Source organism: Pan paniscus, chromosome 5 (assembly GCF_029289425.2).
Source record: "Pan paniscus chromosome 5, NHGRI_mPanPan1-v2.0_pri, whole genome shotgun sequence".
Taxonomy (NCBI): domain Eukaryota; kingdom Metazoa; phylum Chordata; class Mammalia; order Primates; family Hominidae; genus Pan; species Pan paniscus.
Window position 1 is genome coordinate 50810001 of NC_073254.2, and position 20132 is coordinate 50830132.

General features: G+C 47.5%; 1 protein-coding gene across 4 annotated transcripts in view; it reads right to left on the reverse strand.

Moving 5' to 3' along the window:
• Positions 1 to 1959: 1959 nt before the first annotated feature.
• The window catches only part of ETV7 (ETS variant transcription factor 7), a 43639-nt gene continuing 25466 nt past the window's right edge, over positions 1960 to 20132 (reverse strand). For 2 of the 4 annotated variants that reach the window (XM_057302486.2, XM_008972316.4), the window contains one exon: positions 9138 to 9385. In XM_057302486.2, coding sequence (XP_057158469.1) covers positions 9340 to 9385 — 46 coding nt within the window. In that variant the 3' untranslated portion in view covers positions 9138 to 9339. Of the gene's footprint in view, positions 2179 to 9137; positions 9386 to 12413; positions 18388 to 20132 lie in introns of those variants that run through there. The other 2 variants (XM_063604871.1, XM_034961970.3) reach the window with 2 other exon arrangements.

Genomic DNA, 20132 nt, shown 5'->3' on the forward strand with positions numbered 1-20132 from the left:
AGGCCAAGTGCGGTGGCTCACGCCTGTAATCCCAGAACTTTGGGAGGTCGAGGTGGGCAGATCACCTGAGGTCAGGAGTTCGAGACCAACCTGGCCAACATGGTGAAACCCTGTCTCTACTAAAAATACCAAAAAAAAAAAAAAAAAAATTAGCTGGGCATGGTGGCAGGTGCCTGTAATCCCAGCTACCTGGGAGGCTGAAACAGGAGAATCACTGGAAGTGGAGGTTGCAGTGAGCTGAGATGGTGCCACTGCACTCCAACCTGGGTGACAGAACGAGATTCGGTCTGAAAAAAAAAAAAAAGAAAATTAGTTACCAGTGTTTCTCTGGCTTGGTTCCCCACCAGGTAAATTATAGAAACAGGCCCTTTTTGTCAAAGGGCGTTTGATTCCAGGAGTACCTGCCACAGTGACAGTTTCCAGGTCACTCTTCCCCATGGAAAGATTCCTTCCCATCCACGCTAGGTTTCACACATTGGGCCCTCTCAGTATCACAGAGAAACTCCAGCTGCACGGCCAGGCCTCCTCTGTCACAGTGAAGCTGTGGCTCCAGCTCTCTGGACCCTGAGCAAATCCAGTTCAAGCCCTGACGTTTGGGGAATGTGGAGGGATTTCCCCACCAGCACAGGCCTGGGAATGACTATGAGCAGAGAGGAGGAGAGAGGATTCCAGAAGGAGCTAACTATCTGCCCCAAATGCCCATCTACTTCTCTTTCCATTGAGCACTGCAGTTTCTTCTGCAAATGGGCCCCATTATATCCACTCTCCAGCCAGGCGTGAACTGGCTGAGAGTAAGTTGAGTCCTAGGAGTCAGGATTCAACTGCCGAGGCGGGGCTTGGACACCAGGCCAAATTGAGGACTAGGTAAAACCAGGACAGGGCGAAGCAGCTTTCCATAAGACACGCTAAGACACGCCCATCAGTGCGCCATGTCAATTTACCATTGCCATGGCAACACCCAGAAGTTACCGCCCCTTTCCATGACAACTACCTCCTGACCTGGAAGTTACCACTCTTTTTCTAGAAATTTCTACATAATCTGCCCCTTAATTTGCATATAATGCAAGTGGGTATAAATATGAGTGCAGCCCTGCCTCTGACCTGCTGCTCTGGGCACACTGCCTGTGGGGTAGCCCTGCTCTGCAGGGAGCAGGACCTCTGCTGCTGCCGTACACTGTCGCTTCAATAACATTTGCTGTTTTAACATCACCAGCTTGACCTTGGATTATTTTTGGGGCAGAGCCAAGAAACTTCCTGGGCTAAGCCCCAATATTAGGCTCGCCTGCCCTGCATCAAAAGGATGTAATTGAGGCCTCAGGAGCTGGGACTTCTTTTACAGATACGAGGTTATGTGAATGGTTAGGCAAGGAGAGGTTTGCCGCCATCACGCCACAGCCATGACTAATTAATCGCCGTAGATCGAGGGAAGGAGAGCAGCAAATGGCCTCAGCTGTGTGGGTCCCGCTCGGTCATGGCCGGAAGAACGGCCCCCAATAGGATGCGTCCACATCCTAACGCTCAGAACCTGTGAATGTGACCTGATTGGAAAAAAAGCGTCTTCACAGACATAATTAAGGATTTCAAGATGAGATCATCCGGGATTTGGAGGGGGTGTAAATCCAGTGAGAGTGGTCCTGAAGGAGCAGGAGGAGACCTGAGATTCACAGAGACACACAGGGGGAAGATGGCCACATGAAGATGGGGGCAGAGATGGGAGTGATGCAGCCACAAACCAAGGCATGCCAAGGTCTGCCCACCACCCCCAGAGGCCAGGAGGTGGGAGAGACACAGCGAAGGGACTCCCCCTCAGAGTGCCCAGAGGGAATCAATCTCTGCCTGAATGTCGACCTCCTGTGAGACGATTAATGTCCACTGTTTTCAGTCCCCAAGTTTGTGGTAATTTGTTACAGCACCCTAGGAAAATAACACATTCTCTCTCACACCCAGCCACTCAGCTGACTGGGTCTCCAGGTCCTGAAGCCCCCACCTGGCTCACTCAGGCTCGCGGTTGAGCAGCCTGTCAACCGGGAGTGTCCCTCTTCCTGCTGGAGGGCAGGGGCCCTCAGGAGCACTGGCTTTGATCATCCTGACTGTCCCACAGAAGGGGTGGGTGCCAGGTAGGTGGCAGCGCCTGAAGATCTTCCATCCTGTCACTCTCAAAGTGTTCCCTTTGTGGCCCTAAAAAATAAGCAAATAAAATGATGTAAAATAATTAATCTTGAAGTAAAAAATGTAAAACCAGTGCCGAGGCTGATCCCTAAAGCATCTCCTCGCCCTTTTTCCTGCCCTTGGTGACTTTTGTTCTTAATTAGCTCTGACTTTCAAGTCCAGGGTGAGACCAGGTTTCCACTCACAGAGGTTGCCCACAAGGTGAAACTTGAGGGCCAGGCCCTCTGAGCCCAACAAACTGCAATTCCCAGGAAATATGATCAGATGGCGGGATCTCAGGCACTAGGCCCAAGCTGGAAGGGGCTGTATCTCAGGGAAGGAGCCATATTTCAGGGAAGGGGCAGGCCCTTGCATTAGCAGGTGACTGTCTTCTCAGTTGATAAGAACACCCCATTAACCAGAAAATGGGCTGTCCAAGACAGACTTTGGTCTTATCAAAACAAGAGCAGAGAGCCTGTTGAAACAGCTTGCTGGGAGCCAGGCTGTTGTAATGCAACAATTAGTACATGCCTGTGTCTCATTTACAACACCAGAGACTCCACACTTTAGCGATGGCCACTGAGGGTTTTGTTACTGTTGTTTGCCACTTTCCTGCCTAGGAATAGCCACTGTTTAGAAAAAGCTCTTCCAAGGTATTTTTTCTACTCACACAGAATCATATTATTACTATTCCTCTTTTTTTTTCTGATACAGGGTCTCACTCTGTTGCCCAGGCTGGAGTGCAGTGGCATGATCACACCTCATGCAGCCTCAACCTCCCCTCACCTCAGCCTCTCAAGTAGCTGGGACTACAGGCATACGACCACACCAAGACAATTTTTTTTTTTTTTTTTGAGACGGAGCCTTGCTCTGTCACCCAGGCTGGAGTGCAGTGGTGCGATCTCGGCTCACTGCAACCTCCACCTCCCAGGTTCAAACGATTCTCCTGCCTCAGCCTCCCGAGTAGCTGGGACTACAGGCGTGCACCACCATGCCCAGCTAATTTTTTGTATTTTAGTAGAGACAGGGTTTCACCCTGTTGGCCACGATGGTATCAGTCTCCTGACCTTCTGATCCACCTGCCTCAGCCTCCCAAAGTGCGGGATTACAGGTGTGAGCCACTGTGCCTGGCCACTGATTTTTTAAAATTTTTGGTAGAGATAGGTTTTGCCATGTTGCCCAGGCTGGTTTTGAACTCCTGAGCTCAAGTGATCCACTCGCCTCACCTCAGCTTCCCAAAGTGCTGGGATTACAGGTGCGAGCTACTGGCCTGGCCTTTTTGTTGTTAGTGGTGTTGTATTTTGTTCCAGTGGTGGCAGTTCCCAAAAACATTATCCTAAGGGAGCTTTTGGCCACAGAGCAGGGAAGACTCCCTTGTCTCTTCCAAGCCCCAAATAATTTCTTTTTTAAAACTTTGTGAAGGAAAGGGTTCAGAACTCCAAGATACCATCACTTCTCAGGAAGGGGGGGTTTCCACACAAGGGGACATTAGGAATAATTGCATTTCACCCACATGAACTTCTCAGCCTTCTGCTGATGACTTTTCTCTTTGAAACCTTGCAAAGTTGGAGTGGAACTTGCAGCCCCTACTCCCACTCCAACTTAGGCAGACAGGGATAGGGTAAGGGGACAAGGAGGTGAACCCAAGTCAGCTTGTCCCCAGCAAAGTCACTCATGGCCTCTCTCCCCAAGGCAATGCTCCTCTCTTTTGTAATCCCAAGACAGTTGACAACACATCCAAGTCCATTTTTTTTTCTCACTTGGGGCACTTGAGAGGTAAGTAAAATTCTCATGACATGTGGACGATATACAGACTAGAGAATATCCCATACTTTGTCTAATTCCTCGAAATAGTTTATAGAAATTATCTTATATAACAAAAGCAACTATGCCTTGCTGTGCCATGTTCCCTGAATCATCATTCATTTTACCAGCTCCACATGTTCACAGACAGGGTAGCATCACCACTTGGCAGGTGGCCCAGGAGCCCCAGCCTTGCACCTGCAGGGGCGTCACGTGTTCTTCCTCATCAGTTTTTGCAGATCTTCTCTTTATGTGAGCTACAGGGTGTTCCACTGTATTTACTTACCCAAACCCCATTGCTAGACCTTTGGATTTTCCCCATGTTTTGTAAGAATAACCAGTGCTCCAGAGAACATCTCTAAAAATGTATGTCTGCACGTATGTGAGAAGTTTTGTGAAAGGTGTATTCTCAGAAACAGAATGTCTGGGTCACAAGGGAGACACACTTACAACCTGGGTAGGCCCTGCCGAATTCCCTTCCAAAAGTGTGTGCCTCTTTCCACCACCAGCTGTGTCAATGAGTGTGGCTGCTTCTTCACCCTCACGCTCACTGTGGACACTGTGGAGCCTGTTCATTGCTGTCCATCAGATGAGCCACTCTTGTCTTAATTTGCCTCCCTCCCCCCCCCCCCTCTTTCTTTCTTTATTCTTATTATTATTATTTTGGTAGAGGCAGGGTTTTGCTGCTATGTTACCCAGGCTGGTCTCCAACCCCTGGGCTCAAGCAATCCTCCTGCCTCGGCCGCCCAAAGTGCTGGGATTACAGGTGTGAGCCACCGTGCTGGCCCTAATTTGCCTTTCTTTCACAGTGAAGTTAAACATCTTCTTAAATGCTTCTTGGCCTCTGAGTTTGTTCCTAAGTAGCAGATTCTTTATTAGGAAAAAAAAAATCCACTTACAAGTTCTATTGTTTCCTCCTGGAAGTGCTCATTATAACCAAGAGAATACGTGGAAGCTCTGTCTTCCTATGACACATAGACCCTTCTCACCTCACAGGGAAAAGGAGACTGTTGATGTCAGCACCCACCAAATGCCACACACCGGGAGCCGATTCCAAGACTGATCCACAGGAAGCCACTTCTCCATCTTTCAAGGGCACCCGTGTTCACAGACAGGACTTCAGAGGTCAACTTATAGACGCCACAGACAGGAGGAAGCCACTTCACACCGCAAATATAGTTTTTATACAGACAAAAATGAAAGGATTGTTGTCAGTTATCTCAAGTAAGTACTGAACCAAATTACATGTTAAAATCTTGATGTAAGGTCCTGGTGGGTTGGCCTGGACCACACCATCAAAGGCCCTTTTTCTCCCTCAGAGGTGGGAAAGCTGAAAAGTAAACTCCCCTGGCCCCTTAGCAGCTGGAGTTTCTGATGTGAATTAGGATCTGACAATTTGATGCCCTGGCCCAGATTGGTAGGAGAAAGTGAGGTGAGGGCATTTTCCTGTGGATCCCATGCTGCTGAACAAGCAAGGTCAAGGAGAAGCTGCGCATTCCAGCAAGGCTCACGTGCTGACACTCCTCCATGGGCAGCATGGTTCCCGCCTTCTGCATCACTGCTGCATTGTTGAGATTCTGGCTCATCCCTGGAGCCCTACCAGGAACCCACTCCTCCACCCTTCCAATGACTTTGTAAACCCCTGATGTGTTTCCTGCTAAAATTAGCTGCTGTGGTTTCCTCCAGCTGAACCATGACTGATACAGCTCACAAATATGCTTTATCTTGACCGAGGCAGCCATGCAAGATAAGAGAAAGAAAAGTCTAGACAAAGGGCAACACAGGCATGAATCACGCTTATTACGGTTTTCCTAACAGCACTTTAATTAGATACCTCGTCCCTTTAGACAATGTGAAAACTAAGCAGAGGCACAAAGAATGAAATAAACATCATCTGTTATTCCACAAGAATCAAATATTGATGAGAAGAAAACAGCCAGCCCCACTGAGATGCCGGGCCTAGCAGGCCAGCTGCTGTTGTTCATTTGAACGCAGATTCACCAGCTCAGCTGAGGACAGCCTGGGCTGATCTGGGCTCACACTTACTATCTGATGTGAGACTGCAGAGGAGCTCCCAGCTCCTTTCTGAGAGTGAGGGGAAAAGTTGCGATAACAAAACGTGATGGTAATAACTTATCTCATTTTTCTCCTGGCAGAAAACTTGAATACCAGAGCATCCAGTTCTAACCCACAGACCTGGCAGCCTAGTGGGAGGATGAGTGTCTGTACTTTTTCTGCCTCCAGTCACCCTCCCTGAACCCCTGCTGACCACCCACCATGCCTGGAGAGGGTCTTCCATATCCCTCTAGCCCAAGCTAGAACCTGAAATCTATTTGTATTTATTTAAACTGAGCCTATTCTTTCCACCTTCAGTCCAAGGTCAAAGTTGTCTTCCAGAGACTTCTTTCCTTCTTTTTTCCAGAGAAAAAAATGATAAAACTACCTATAATTTATCAAGAAGCTACCGAGAAGTTAACCCTCATAAGAACTTCACAAAGTAGGAGTTATTCTCATTTTACAATTGAGAGGTTCAGAGAGATTGAGTCCATTTTCCAACATTCCACAGCTCATGAGACGTGGAAGCAGGATTCAGACCCACAACCTTCAGGTTCAAAGCCTGGGTTCTTAATCCTCATGCTACATCCCACTTTGCCAGGCCTGGGAAAGTGTCCCTGATTTGCTGCCCTCTTTGGGGAAGCTGCTACTCTATGCAGAGCCTCTGTTTGCTCATAATTTTTTTTTTTTTTAATAATAACTACTGGGATCTCATTCACATGCCACAAAGTTCACTCTCTTTTTTTCACTCTGTCACCCAGGCTGAAGTGCAGTGGCACGATCTTGGCTCCCTGAAACCTCCGCCTCCTGTGTTCAAGCAATTCTGTGCCTCAGCCTCCTGATGTAGCTGGGATTACAGGCACGTGCCACCACGCCCAGCTAATTTTTGTGATTTTAAGAGAGACGGGGTTTTGCCATGTTGGTCAGGCTGATCTCGAACTCCTGGACTCTAGCAATCCACCTGCCTCGGCCTCCCAAAGTGCTGGGATTACAGGCATGAGCTACCACGCCTGGCTAAAATTCACTCTTTAAAAGTGTACAATTCTGTGGGTTTTAGTATATTCACAGAGATGTGCATTAATCACCACGACTGCCCACTTCCAGAGCATTTTCATACCCCTGGAAAGAAATCCCATACCCATTACCAGTCCCTTCCCAGGCCCTCTCACCCCCAACCCCAGTCAACCATTAATCTCCCACCTGGCTGGGTGGATTTGCCTCTCTGGACATTTCATATAAATGGAATCATACAATCATATGTTGTGACTTGCTCCTTACATTCAACACTATTTCTTCAAGGTTCACCCGTGTTACAGCATGTATTAGAACTTTATTCCTTTTTCATGACTGCATAATGTTCCATTGTGTGGATAGATCACATTTTGTTTATCCATTCAGCAGTTAATGGACATTTGGGTTGTTTTTTGTTTTGGCAACTACAAATAATGCTACTGTGAACATTTGTGTACAAGTTTTTGTATGGACATATGTTTTTAATTCTCTTGGGTATATACTTAGAAGCAGGATTGCTGGGTCATACGGTAACTCTATTTTAGCTTTTTGAGAAATTGTTAAGCTGTTTTCCACAGCAGCTGCATCATTTTATGTTCTCACCGGTAATGTATGAGGGTTCTAACTTCTCCATATCCTCTCCGACACTTGTTAATGTCCATCTTTTTTTTAATTATAGCTCTGCTGTTGCCAGAAAAAGACTCCCAATCCAGACTCCAAGAGAGGATTGTTGGATCTCGCACAGGAAGGGATTCAAGGTAAGTTACAAAGTGCAGAGAGAGGATAGTTTATTGAAAGCTACTCAGTCACAGAATAGGGCATCCTCAGAAAGCAAGAGGAGGAACACGCCATCTCTGTCTTAAACTTTTCTCATATAGGAGTCTCATCTATGTAAAAGCTAAGATAAATTATGTCTGTGTGGGTGGGCTGACAGCATGATAAAATTTAGTATTCTGTTGATTTAAAGAAAGTATCTTTGGCATTTTAGTACATAAGTACCTCAAAGCATGACTATAGTCATCTTAAAAGCATATCTTGTTAAGGATAGTGGGACATCTGGACTTTTTGTTATTGTAGGAGTGTGTCCTTGCAGGTATTTTTAAGGTGTTTCCTCAACTGTAAACATCTTAGGACCATGAGTCATGACTGGCAAGGAACGTGCCTTGATAGTTTTAAGATGGAGTTGATTTTAAAATGATGTCACCATGGCTCTCCTATGCTTCTGTTTCCCTAACAATCCTAGTGAGCGAGAAGTAGTATCTCATGGTAGTTTGTTCTTCATTTCCCTAATGATTAATGATTGTTGTGGTTTGGCTGTGTCCCCCCCAACCCCCACCAATTCTCATCTTGAATTGTAGCTCCCAGAATTCCCACATGTTGTGGGAGGGACCCAGTGGGAGGTAATTGAATCATGGTAATTGAATCAGTCTCTCCCGTGCTGTTCTCATGATTGTGAATAAGTCTCATGAGACCCCATAAAATTTTATAAAGAGGAGTTTCCCTGCACAAGCGCTCTCTCCCCTGCCACGATGTAGGATGTGACTTGCTCCTCCTTGTCTTCTGCCATGATTGTGAGGCCTCCCCAGCCATGTGGAACTGTGAGTCAATTAAACCTCTTTTCTTTATAAATTACCAGTCTCGGGTATGTCTTCATCAGCAGTGTGAAAACGGACTAATACAATGATGTTAGCATTTCTTCATGTGCTTATTTGTTATTTGTGTATCTTCTTAGGAAAAATCTCTATTCATGTCCTTTGCCCAATTTGGGGTTATTTGTCTTTTTATTATTGAGTTGTAGGAATTCTTTATCAATCCTGGATACAATTCTTTTATCAGATATATGATTTGGAGATATTTTCTCCCATCCTATAGGTTGTTTTTTTTTTTTTTTTTTTTACTTTCTTGATGGTGTCCTATGAAGCACAAAGGCTTTTAATTTTGATGGAGTTCAATTTATCTATTTTTTTATTACTTATTCTTTTGGTGTTATATTTAAGACGCAATGGCCTAATCCAAGGTCATAAAGATTTAGTCCTATGTTTTATTCTAGGAGTTTTACAGTTTTAGCTCTTACGTTTATGTCTTTGACATATTTTGAGTTAATTTTTGGAGATGGTGTAAGGTAAGGGGACAACTTTATTCTTTTGCATGTGGACACCCATTGTCCCAACACTATTTGTTGAAAAAACTGTTCTTAATCTATATCCTTATGCCAGTACCAATCTTTGTTGAGTACTATAGCTTTGTAGCAAGTTTCAAAATCAGGAAGTGTGGGTCCTCCAACTTTGTTTTTCTTTCCAAGACTGTTTTGGCTATTTGGGGTCACTGGAAACTCCATATGAATATGAAGATCAGCTGAAGTCCATTTCTGCAATAAAAAAAAAAGCAGTTGGAATTTTGATAGGGATTGCATTGGATATGTAGACCAATTTAGGGAGTATTGCCATCTTAACAATCCAGCAACACGTTATATCTGTCCATTTATTTAGATTTGCTTTAATTTCTTTCAACAATGCTTTGTAGTTTTCAGAGTATATGTCTTGTGCTTTAAGTTTATTTGTGTTTTATTCTTTTGATGGTATTGGAAATAGAATTATTTTGAATTTCATTTTCAGGTTGTTCATTGTCATAGACAGAAATACAATTGACTTTTGTAGGTTAGTCTTGTATTCTGCAAACTTACTGAACTCATTAATTAGTTCTCATAGTTTTTTTATTCCTTAGAATTTTTATACACGGTATTCATGTTATCTATGAACAGAGATGGTTTTACTTCTTCCTTTCCAACCTAGATGCTTTTTATTTCTTTTTCTTGCCTCACTGCTCTGACTAGAACCCTGCAATATTAGGAGAAAAGCATCTAGTCGTTCACCATTAAGTAGGATGGTAGCTGTGGGGTTTTCACAGATGGTCTTGATCAGCTTGAGGAAGTTCTCTTCTAGTCTTGGTTTGTTGAATATTTTTATGATAAGACACTTGGATTTTGTCAAATGCTTTTTCCGTATCTATTGAGATGATTATGTGGGTTTTGTCTTTCATTTTATTAGTGTGGTATATAACACTGATGTTCATAGACTTTTTTTTTTTTTTTTTTTTGAGACAGAGTCTCACTCTGTCATCCAGGCTGGAGTGCAGTGGCATGATCTTACTCCAACCTCCAACTCTCCGCCTCACTCCAACCTCCGCCTCTAGGGTTCAAGTGATTCTCCTGCCTCAGCCTCCCAAGTATCTGGGATTACAGGCATGCACCATTGCGCCTGGCTAACTTTTGTATTTTTTGGTAGAGACAGGGTTTCACCATGTTGGCCAGGCTGGCCTCGAACTCCTGGCCTCAACTTATCCGCCCACCCTTGGCTTCCCAAAGTGCTGGGATTACAGGTGTGAGCCACTGCACCCAGCCCATAAGCTCTTAAAGTATGGATTTGAGAGAAAACTAGAATCATATCCAAATGTCAGGCCTTTAATCCCTGTAGGAGGAGATGGTACACATGGCATTGTCGATTGATCCTGGGAATATCTGACACCACTCAGTTTAATATCCTGAGCTCCAAGGCAGTCATTCCCGCTGATTCATCCCAGAACAAAGGATGTCTTAAAAACCTCTCGTTACAGGAACTCTCCTCCTACGACAGAGATAAGTGGTAGGCCTGGCAGTGAACTTAAAGAGTATCAAACAATCCCTTGACTAAAAATTGTACCTCCTTAAGAAATAGACCTTTCATAATTGTGCAAGACAGAAACCACAACTCAAACCAACAGAAGTGAAAAGGAGATGTGTTCGAAAGCTATTGGGATTGTCAAAGAATTGAAGCAATTACAGCTATCAAAATTTCACATGTGGCTGGGCGCAGTGGCTCATGCCTGTAATCCCTTCTCTTTGGGAAGCCAAGGCAGGTGGATTGCATTGAGCTCAGGAGTTTGAGACCAGCCTAGGCAACATAGTGAAACCCCATCTCATTATAAAAATTAGCCAGATGTAGTGGCGCACGCCTGTGGTCCCAGCTACTCAGGAGGCTGAGGCTGGAGAATGGCTTGAACCCAGGAGGCAGAGGTTGCAATGAGCAATGATGGCACCATTGCACTCCAGCCTGGGTAAAAGAGTGAGACCCTGTCTCAAAAAAAAAACAAAAAACAAAAAACAAAAAAAACCCCACAAACACACACATGTATCCCAAACATATATACAACTATTATATATCAATTTTTTAAAAAGAATTGAAGAAAGATCTGCAGGGATCATGACAGCTCCAAGAGCCCCAAGATTAGAAGTGGAGACCAGACCCTCCAGGGACTTCACCTCACCTTTCTGCCCCTCTGGTGTCCCCTCATGGCAGAAGACACAGCTGCCACTAGCTTGGGGTAACTTCCCAGCCAGACACAGAAAGAGAAATCCCAGGGAAGGGCCCTGATTGGCCTATCCTGGATCATGCACCATCTGGACCAGTTGCTGTGGCCACGGAAATGGGCTTCTCTTAATGGCCCAGCCTGGGCTACAGGGCCCTCCCCAACTGCTGGGGGCAGGACACTGTGATGGAGTAGGAAAAGAGTTGCTCCCAGAGACAAAGTTATTACCAGGAGGATGGTAGATGGAATGCTGGGCTGACACCTGCATTACTTCACAGCCAGTCTCTCCTAAGGATTAAGGCATTGTCCTGTGAAGATGTGTGTATCAAGTGGAGATACACTATGGAGGGAAATTTGAGGGACCCCATCGCCACCCGTGAAAACATCATCACAGGTTAATTCATCAAAGTTCTATGCCATAACACAAAGAAGCAGCTATAAAGGATTGGAAGCCAGCATGGAGTTTTGATGGGAAGTTGGGAGAAGATATATGGCAGACAGTGCATTACAAATTATCTCTTTTTTTTGGATCCACAAGGAGAAACCTATGTTTTAATCTACTCGTAGGGAGCCAGGTATCTCAGGAAAATCAAGATACCATTTGCCACTGAGAGGGCTGCTGAATGTCAGTTGAACAGATTTCAACTGAAAGCCTAAAAGGTCCAGGGGAAGGAGCAGTGACACAGCTTGGAAAGGATATGGCTGCACAGAAAGGGCAGCGCACAGAAGCTGCAGCCTTAAGTAGGAGAACACAGCCAACCTGTGGGAGCCAGTAGGGAGGGACTAGAGAAATAAAATACCTTGGCAATCTCCAACCAGAGAGTTTCTTGACTAAAACCAACCAGGAGCCAGAGGACAGGAAGCCCACTGGGGCAATCCATACAGGACAGTCTCCTGGCCACAGAGCAGGATGAAGAAGGGTGGAGAATGGTGTAAATAAGAGGAAAAGTCACTCAAAAGGAGCAAGGAATATAGGTGGAATATCACAAGCCTGAGTTCTGACAACAAATATGGGCAGAAATGATGGGCGCCTCCCATAAGAACACCTCCCCGGCCACGTGCGCTGGCTCATGCCTGTAATCCCAGTACTTTGGGAGGTCAAGGCAGGCAGATCACCTGAGGTCAGAAGTTCGAGACCAGCCTGGCCAACATGGAAAAACCCTATCTCTACTAAAAATATAAAAAATTAGCCAGGTTTGGTGGCACACACCTGTAATCCCAGCTACTCGGGAGGCTGAGGCACGAGAATCACTTGAACCTGGTAGGTGGAGGTTGCAGTGAGCCAAAATTGTGCCACTGCACTCCAGCCCAGGTGACAGAGTGAGATTCTGTCTCAAAAACAAAAACAAAAACAAACAAAAAAACACCTCCCCAATCCTTCACGCTTTCTCTTCCCTACCTGCTGGCTGGGTGTCAATCCCCCACACAGAAGCCACATGAAGGAGACAGTGCAACCTCCATCAGCCTGGGTCCCCAGATGACTCCATGGGGAAGACCCCTCCCCACCCATGAACCAAGCTTTATGTGGCCAAGAAAATGAATGTCTATCACATCAAGCCACTGAGATTTCAGTTGAGATGATATGGCCAGCATGACTCTAACTGATACAGTAGCTGCAGATGACGTAGGGCTGGCCTCCCTAGAAGGGAAGCTGGACTTTGATCTGGACATGTCTTCCTCACTTAAAAGCTGGGTGAATTAATTTGCATTGTCAGAAAGGCACTTCATCTTGCTCAAAATAAAGATGTGGTTGAGCTGCCAAGCTTTTGTTTCTGTCATTTCACTGGGGGCCTTCTGCTGCTGGCTCTAGTTCAGGTCTCCTGCTTTGTCAAAGGCCCTTTTTTCTTTTGGTGGCCAATCAAGACCCAGCTTGGTAAATTACTCACTGGTCAGTCAGGAAAAAATAATGTTCTTATTGCAAATCACTTTAGAGTTTGCAGAGGGCTACAGTTGGCATATTCTGTTCCTAAGGTCGGAAGGGTCCTTGGCTGAAAGCCCAGAATCCCAGACTCTCAAGGTCCCCATGATGTTCAGTTTCCCCATCCCCCAAACCCTAAAACTGGGTCAGCTCACTGACCCTTGTGGGGGTGGTGGAGAAGAAAGTGCCTTTGTTGGTGCTTTAGAAGCTCTCTAGAGATTTGCACGCCACGTTCAGCCACCCACAATCAGCTGTCCCCTGAGAATCTGATATGTACTCCCCACCCCACACCACAGGTCGAGAACCTGAGCTTGTCACTGGCTGGAGCATATGATCATGTGACTGAGGGGAAAGCTCTTCCCGCTCAGAATTGCTGGAATTTTAAGAGCCATATTTAGAACTCTGGGGCTTTCCAGCCAGAGCACTTTCAACAATACACCGTGCTTCCTTGAGTTAGGATATTTAGATAGGCCAGATCTAGAGAGCTGAGGTCTATTCAGGAGACTTTATGATCTCAGTGGTCTTAGCTGACGGCTCCCCCAAAGAAAGAGGATGGGAGAGGGGCAGCTCTAGGCCAAGATGGTCTTCTCCTCCCAGCCTGTCTACATTATTCATATCCATTAAGATTGCATTGGGTTGCACATAACAAACTAACAACAGTGTCCATCTTTCATGATGTGACCTGCAGGTTAAACAGAAAGGGGACGGACAGGCTGGGCGCAATGGCTCACACCTATAATCCCAGCACTTTGGGAAGCCAAGGTGGGCAGATCACCTGAGGTCAAGAGTTCAAGACCAGCCTGACCAACATGGAGAAACCCTGTCTCTACTAAAAATACAAAAATTAGCCAGGTGTGGTGGTGCACGCCTGTGATCCCAGCTACTCAGGAGGCTGAGGCAGGAGGACCACTTGAACCTAGGAGGCGGAGGTTGCAGTGAGCCAAGATTGCACCATTGCTCTCCAGCCTGGGCAACAAGAGCGAAACTCAGTCTCAAAAAAAAAAAAAAAAAAAAAAAAGAAAGAAAAAAGAAAAAAGAAAGAAAGGGGACAGACTACTACAGGAGAGAAAGTGACATAGGTAAAGATGATTTGTTCCTGCTTACACGTTTTTTACATCTCTGACAGCTCAATTTAAATTTGGCCCCTCTCACTTGATTCTATTTTATTTTCCTTCATAGCACATATCACCACCTGCCATTTTATTCTGTATTGATTTGTTTATTTATCTGTTCTGGTCACCACAATATTCCTGTTTCTAGACAGTGCTTAACCTACAGTAGGTGCTCAATGAATGTTAAATAAATGAATGCATTATTTCATTTGAAATTTCTCAACAACTCCATGTGCTAAGCAGGGCAAAGGATGTTGTCTTTCATTTTACAAAAGTAGAAAGTGAGTCCTAGAAGGGTGGTGTAACTAAAGCCAGTAGAAAACTAAGGAAGCCTCAGTCCTTTTTTTTTTTCTTTTGAGACGGAGTCTCACTCTGATGCCAGGCTGGAGTGAGTGGCGCGATCTCGGCTCACTGCCTCCACCTCCCGGGTTCAAGTGATTCTCCTGCCTCAGCCTCCCAAGTAGCTGGGACTACAGGCATGCGCCACCATGCCCAGCTAATTTTTTTATTTTTAGTAGAGATGGAGTTTCACCATGTTGGCCAGGATGGTCTCGATTTCTTGACCTCGTAATCCGCCCACCTCGGCCTCCCAAAGTGCTGGGATTACAGGCGTGAGCCACTGCACCCGGCCAGTCTTTTTGATTCCTAATCAGGTCTACATGGGTAGGGTGAGGGTAGAGAGGCTCTGACATGCCCATAGCAGATGTCCCAGATCTGTAAGAGGCCTCATCTAGGCCCCTGCTGACAAACTACTCAAGGATAAAGTGATCATAAGAAGAGGAGATAAGAAGTTATTCCCAATAAAGAGAATGGGAAAATAGGAATTGCAGAAACCAGTGGCCTGTGGGTTAGGAGAGGAGGCTGACGCTATCAACGGACAGCTGGCTTTTTGGTGCCCTTCAATTCCACCCCCACCCCTGCTACTTACTTTGCCCCCTGGAGGTGTGAGTTCCCCATCACTGGAGGTGTTCAAGCAGGGCCTGGATGTCTACTTACAGAGCATGCCTGAGCTGGAGAGTACACATCTCCCCGTGAGGGAAGCCAGGCTTGCTGTCCATAGAACATTCAGTCAGCCACCGCCCGGCCCCACACTAACACAAAAAGAGGCTTTTGCACCACCTAGTGGACATGGTTTTAAACTGCAGGCCTTTCCGTGGAGAGAAGCCCACAGCCCAGAATCCCATTTCCCGTGCAGTCTCCCTGACCCCCTCAAGGATCAGAAGGCCCACAGCCCCACTGTGCTTCCAGACCTTAGCCCTCCAAAAGGGAAGTTGGAAAAAGAGAGCAGAAGCCTGTGATTCTCCGGAGGGAAAGTCTCCCTGGTGCCTCTCAAGCCGAATTCACTAGCGCCACTTTGTCCAGTACTGTCCCCAATGGGCACACTTCTCACGTCATCTCTCCCTGGGGACTGCAATGGTTTGCTCATCAGCTACATCTGTTTCCCCTACTTCTGTGCAAACTTTCCAAGCCAGGGCCCTATTCCCCTTTGTTTACTCACCATCACTCCCCATCCCCAGTATATGAGCAATTAACTCACAAGGATTCGGGACTTTAAAAAATCAAGATCACGATTAAAATATTTCTGAGTTGCATATACTGGTTTCAGAACAACCTGCTTTAAACTCCTCACTCAAGTTCTGGGGCTGTCCCATTGGTGGCTTAGTTCCCACTGAGGTCCTTTGAGGGCCGAGGTCTCACTGAGGGAGCTCGCCAGCAGCGCAGGGCCCTGACACCGGCATTCAACAGGCTCCCTCTGAGCTCACACTGCCCTGGCATTTACCACCAGATAAGGACATTTCTGCGGTACAGGCCTTTGCTCTGTAAAGGTCTGTGTTTTCTGTGTGTCTCTACAAACCTTTTGTGAGAACATTTGAGTAGAAAATGTGGATCACTAACACCATGGGACCAGAGGAGGAAGCCAAGGAAGACTGTGGCCCTAGGATCCTCTGTGACAAAGAGGATGGGTCCCCAGCATCAGCCCAGGCTTCCTGCAGTAAGAGCACAAGACCCAGTAAAGCCACCAGGATTAAATCAAGTGCTAGATCTGGAACTTTCCTGTGAGGGAAAAAGCCTTTCTAAGCAAGAATCCACCTAACAGAGAAGAGGAAGACCAGAGCTCATGCTCATGGGTTAATGCTGTAAATGGTTCAACTGGACCGAGACAGTGACTTGTATTATTTGTTTCATTAATGAACTTTTTATTATACTCATTTTTCATAAATTCTTTATCTATTGTCAATTCTTTAACTGTAATGTAATCATGCCTGGCCACTTTTTCAAACCATGAGAATGTATCTCCTGCTTTTTAAAATTCTTTGTTGGCTGGGTGCGGTGGCTCACACCTGTAACCCCAACACTTTGGGAGGCCAAGGCAGGCGGATCACCTGAGGTCGAGACCAGACTGACCAACACGGTGAAACCCTGTCTCTACTAAAAATACAAAAGTTAGCTGGTGTGGCCGGGCGCGGTGGCTCACACCTGTAATCCCAGCACTTTGGGAGGCCGAGGCGGGCGGATCACGAGGTCAGGAGATCGAGACCATCCTGGCTAACATGGTGAAACCTTGTCTCTACTAAAAATACAAAAAATTAGCCAGGCGCAGTGGCAGGCACCCGTAGTCCCCGCTACTCGGGGAGGGGGCTGAGGCAGGAGAACGGCGTGAACCCGAGGCGGAGCTTGCAGTGAGCCGAGATCGCGCCACTGCAGTCCGGCCTGTGTGAAAGAGCGAGACTCTGTCTCAAAAAAAAAAAAAAAATTAGCTGGTGTGGTGGCGGGTGCCTGTAGTCCCAGCTACTCGGGAGGCTGAGGCAGGAGAATCACTTGAACCCAGGAAGCAGAGGTTGCAGTGAGCTGAGATCACAACACTGCACTCCAGCCTGAGTGACAGCAAAACACCTAAAAAAAAAAAATTATTTGTGAGAAGTTCACTTTGACATATGTCATTTTCAATGACCTGCCACTTTTCAGGACTTTAATTGTATGAAAAATGGATATAAACTCAATGCCTCACCTGGTGCCCGGTACACAGCAGGTACTCAATTGATGTTTGTAGAAGGAAGGCCTAAATGAACCGCCTTACTCTGGGCACCCAGGGGTCCATCCCCAGACCACGGCCTGATCTCCCTGGGGAGATGGAGAAAAGGTGGCATGGCCCCAGGGCTGAGTGCAGAGTTCCGGAGTCGGGATCTCTGGCAGTGGTTCATGCCTGCTCTCCTAGTAGCCCACCCCTGGCCGTGATGGTCTCAGTGCTGGGTGAGATTCATTGCCTGAGTTAAGTAAGGCCTCATCCCTGGGAAATGTAGCTGTTGACATCCATCAACCCACCAACAGGCAAACACCACTTATAACTGGAAGAAGTGATCTAGGAATCCATCCTCCTGCTTCATCTTGGACCCAACCACAATGCCGAGAAGAGGAAATGAGGTGGCTTCAGGAGCCAGGAAGCTGGGCTGGGCCATGTGATCTTGGGCAAGTCACTTCGCTCTGGCGGCAGTTCCCTTCTCTGTAAAATGAGGGCCTGGATAAATTCATTTCGACAGTCCCTCTTGAGCCAGGTATGCAGCTCTAGGGTGAGAAGGTGATAATGTGTCCGGAATTGATGGGTTCTTGGTCTCACTGACTTCAAGAATGAAGCCGCGGACCCTCGCGGTGAGTGTTACAGCTCTTAAGATGACGCATCTGGAGTTTGTTCCTTCTGATGTTCGGATGTGTTTGGAGTTTCTTCTTTCTGGTGGGTTCGTGGTCTCGCTGGCTCAGGAGTGAAGCTGCAGACCTTCGCGGTGAGTGTTACAGCCCTTAAAGCAGTGCGTCTGGAGTCGTTCGTTCCTCCCGGTGGGCTCGTGGGCTCGCTGGCTCCAGGAGTGAAGCTGCAGACCTTCACGGTGAGTGTTACAGCTCTTAAGGAAGCGCATCTGGAGTCGTTCTTTCTTCCTGGTGGGCTCGTGGGCTCGCTGGCTTCAGGAGTGAAGCTGCAGACTTTTGCGGTGAGTGTTATAGCTGATAAAAGCAGCGTGGACCCAAAGAGTGAGCAGTAGCAAGATTTATTGCAAAGAGCGCAAGAACAAAGCTTCCATAGTGTGGAAGGGGACCAGAGCGGGTTGCCACTGCTGGCTCGGGCAGCCTGCTTTTATTCTCTTATCTGGCCCCACCCACATCCTGCTGATTGGTAGAGCCCAGTGGTCTGTTTTGACAGGGGGCTGATTGGTGCGTTTACAATCCCTGAGCTAGACACAAAGGTTCTCCACGTCCCCACCAGATTAGCTAGATACAGTGTGGACACAAAGGTTCTCCAAGGCCCCACCAGAGTAGCTAGATACAGAGTGTCGATTGGTGCATTCACAAACCCTGAGCTAGACACAGGGTGCTGATTGGTGTATTTACAAACCTTGAGCTAGATACAGAGTGCCAATTGGTGTATTTACAATCCCTGAGCTAGACATAAAGGCTCCCCAAGGCCCCACCAGAGTAGCTAGATACAGAGTGTGGATTGGTGCATTCACAAACCCTGAGCTAGACACAGGGTGCTGATTGGTGTATTTACAAACCTTGAGCTAGATACAGAGTGCCGATTGGTGTATTTACAATCCCTGAACTAGACATAAAGGTTTTCCACCTCCCCACCAGACTCAGGAGCCCAGCTGGCTTCACCCAGTGGATCCTGCACTGGGGCTGCAGGTGGAGCTGCCTGCCAGTCCGGCGCCGTGTGCCCGCACTCCTCAGCCCTTGCGTGGTGGATGGGACTGGGCGCCGTGGAGCAGGGGGTGGTGCTCGTCAGGGAGGCTCGGGCCGCACAGGAGCTCATGGAGGGGGTGGGAGGCTCAGGCATGGCAGGCTGCAGGTCCCCAGCCCTGCCCCGCAGGAAGGCAGCTAAGGCCCAGTGAGAAATCGAGCGCAGCGCTGGTGTGGTGGCACTGCTGGGGGACCCAGTACACCCTCCGCAGCCGCTGGCCCGGGTGCTAAGTCCCTCATTGCCCGGGGCCGGCAGGGCCGGCCGGCTGCTCCGAGTGCGGGACCCGCCAAGCCCACGCTCACCCGGAACTCCAGCTGGCCCGCAAGCGCCGCGCACAGCCCCAGTTCCCGCTCGTGCCTCTCCCTCCACACCTCCCTGCAAGCTGAGGGAGCCGGCTCTGGCCTTGACCAGCCCAGAAAGGGGCTCCCACAGTGCAGCGGTGGGCTGAAGGGCTCCTCAAGTGCCGCCAAAGTGGGAACCCAGGCAGAGGAGGCGCAGAGAGCGAGCGAGGGCTGTGAGGACTGCCAGCACGCTGTCACCTCTCAATAAAAGAGGCCATGGGGCATGGGCTCATCGCAGAGCAAAGTCAAGGAGTTGGAACAGTCTCAGAGGGAAAGTGAAAGGGGCAAAGCATTTTCCCATCGATCCTTTTTCCAAAGCCACCTGCCTGCCCCCTTGCCGGTGAGTACTATCGAGGGTCCCAGATAGGACTAAGCCTGGAGTTTCCCTGCTCATGGGCTATCACAGCTTTGAGCCCCAAAGTCCAAGAGTCTTTATCAAGGACTTCTCTGCAGTGACTCAAGGCCAGTGCAGGCGCCAGCAGAGACGGGGATTTCCTGACCGGCTGGGGGCAAGAGTCTGAGGTAGTTTCCTCCTTCTGAGAAAGAAGATACGAATCCGAGGAGTTCTATTCTTGGTTAAATGAAAATACTCCCTTCTCCTTCTACCCGAGCTTTACCTGACGGCTTGCAAGGGCAGAGGCTCTGGCCCTCAGGAGGCCCCAATCAGTACG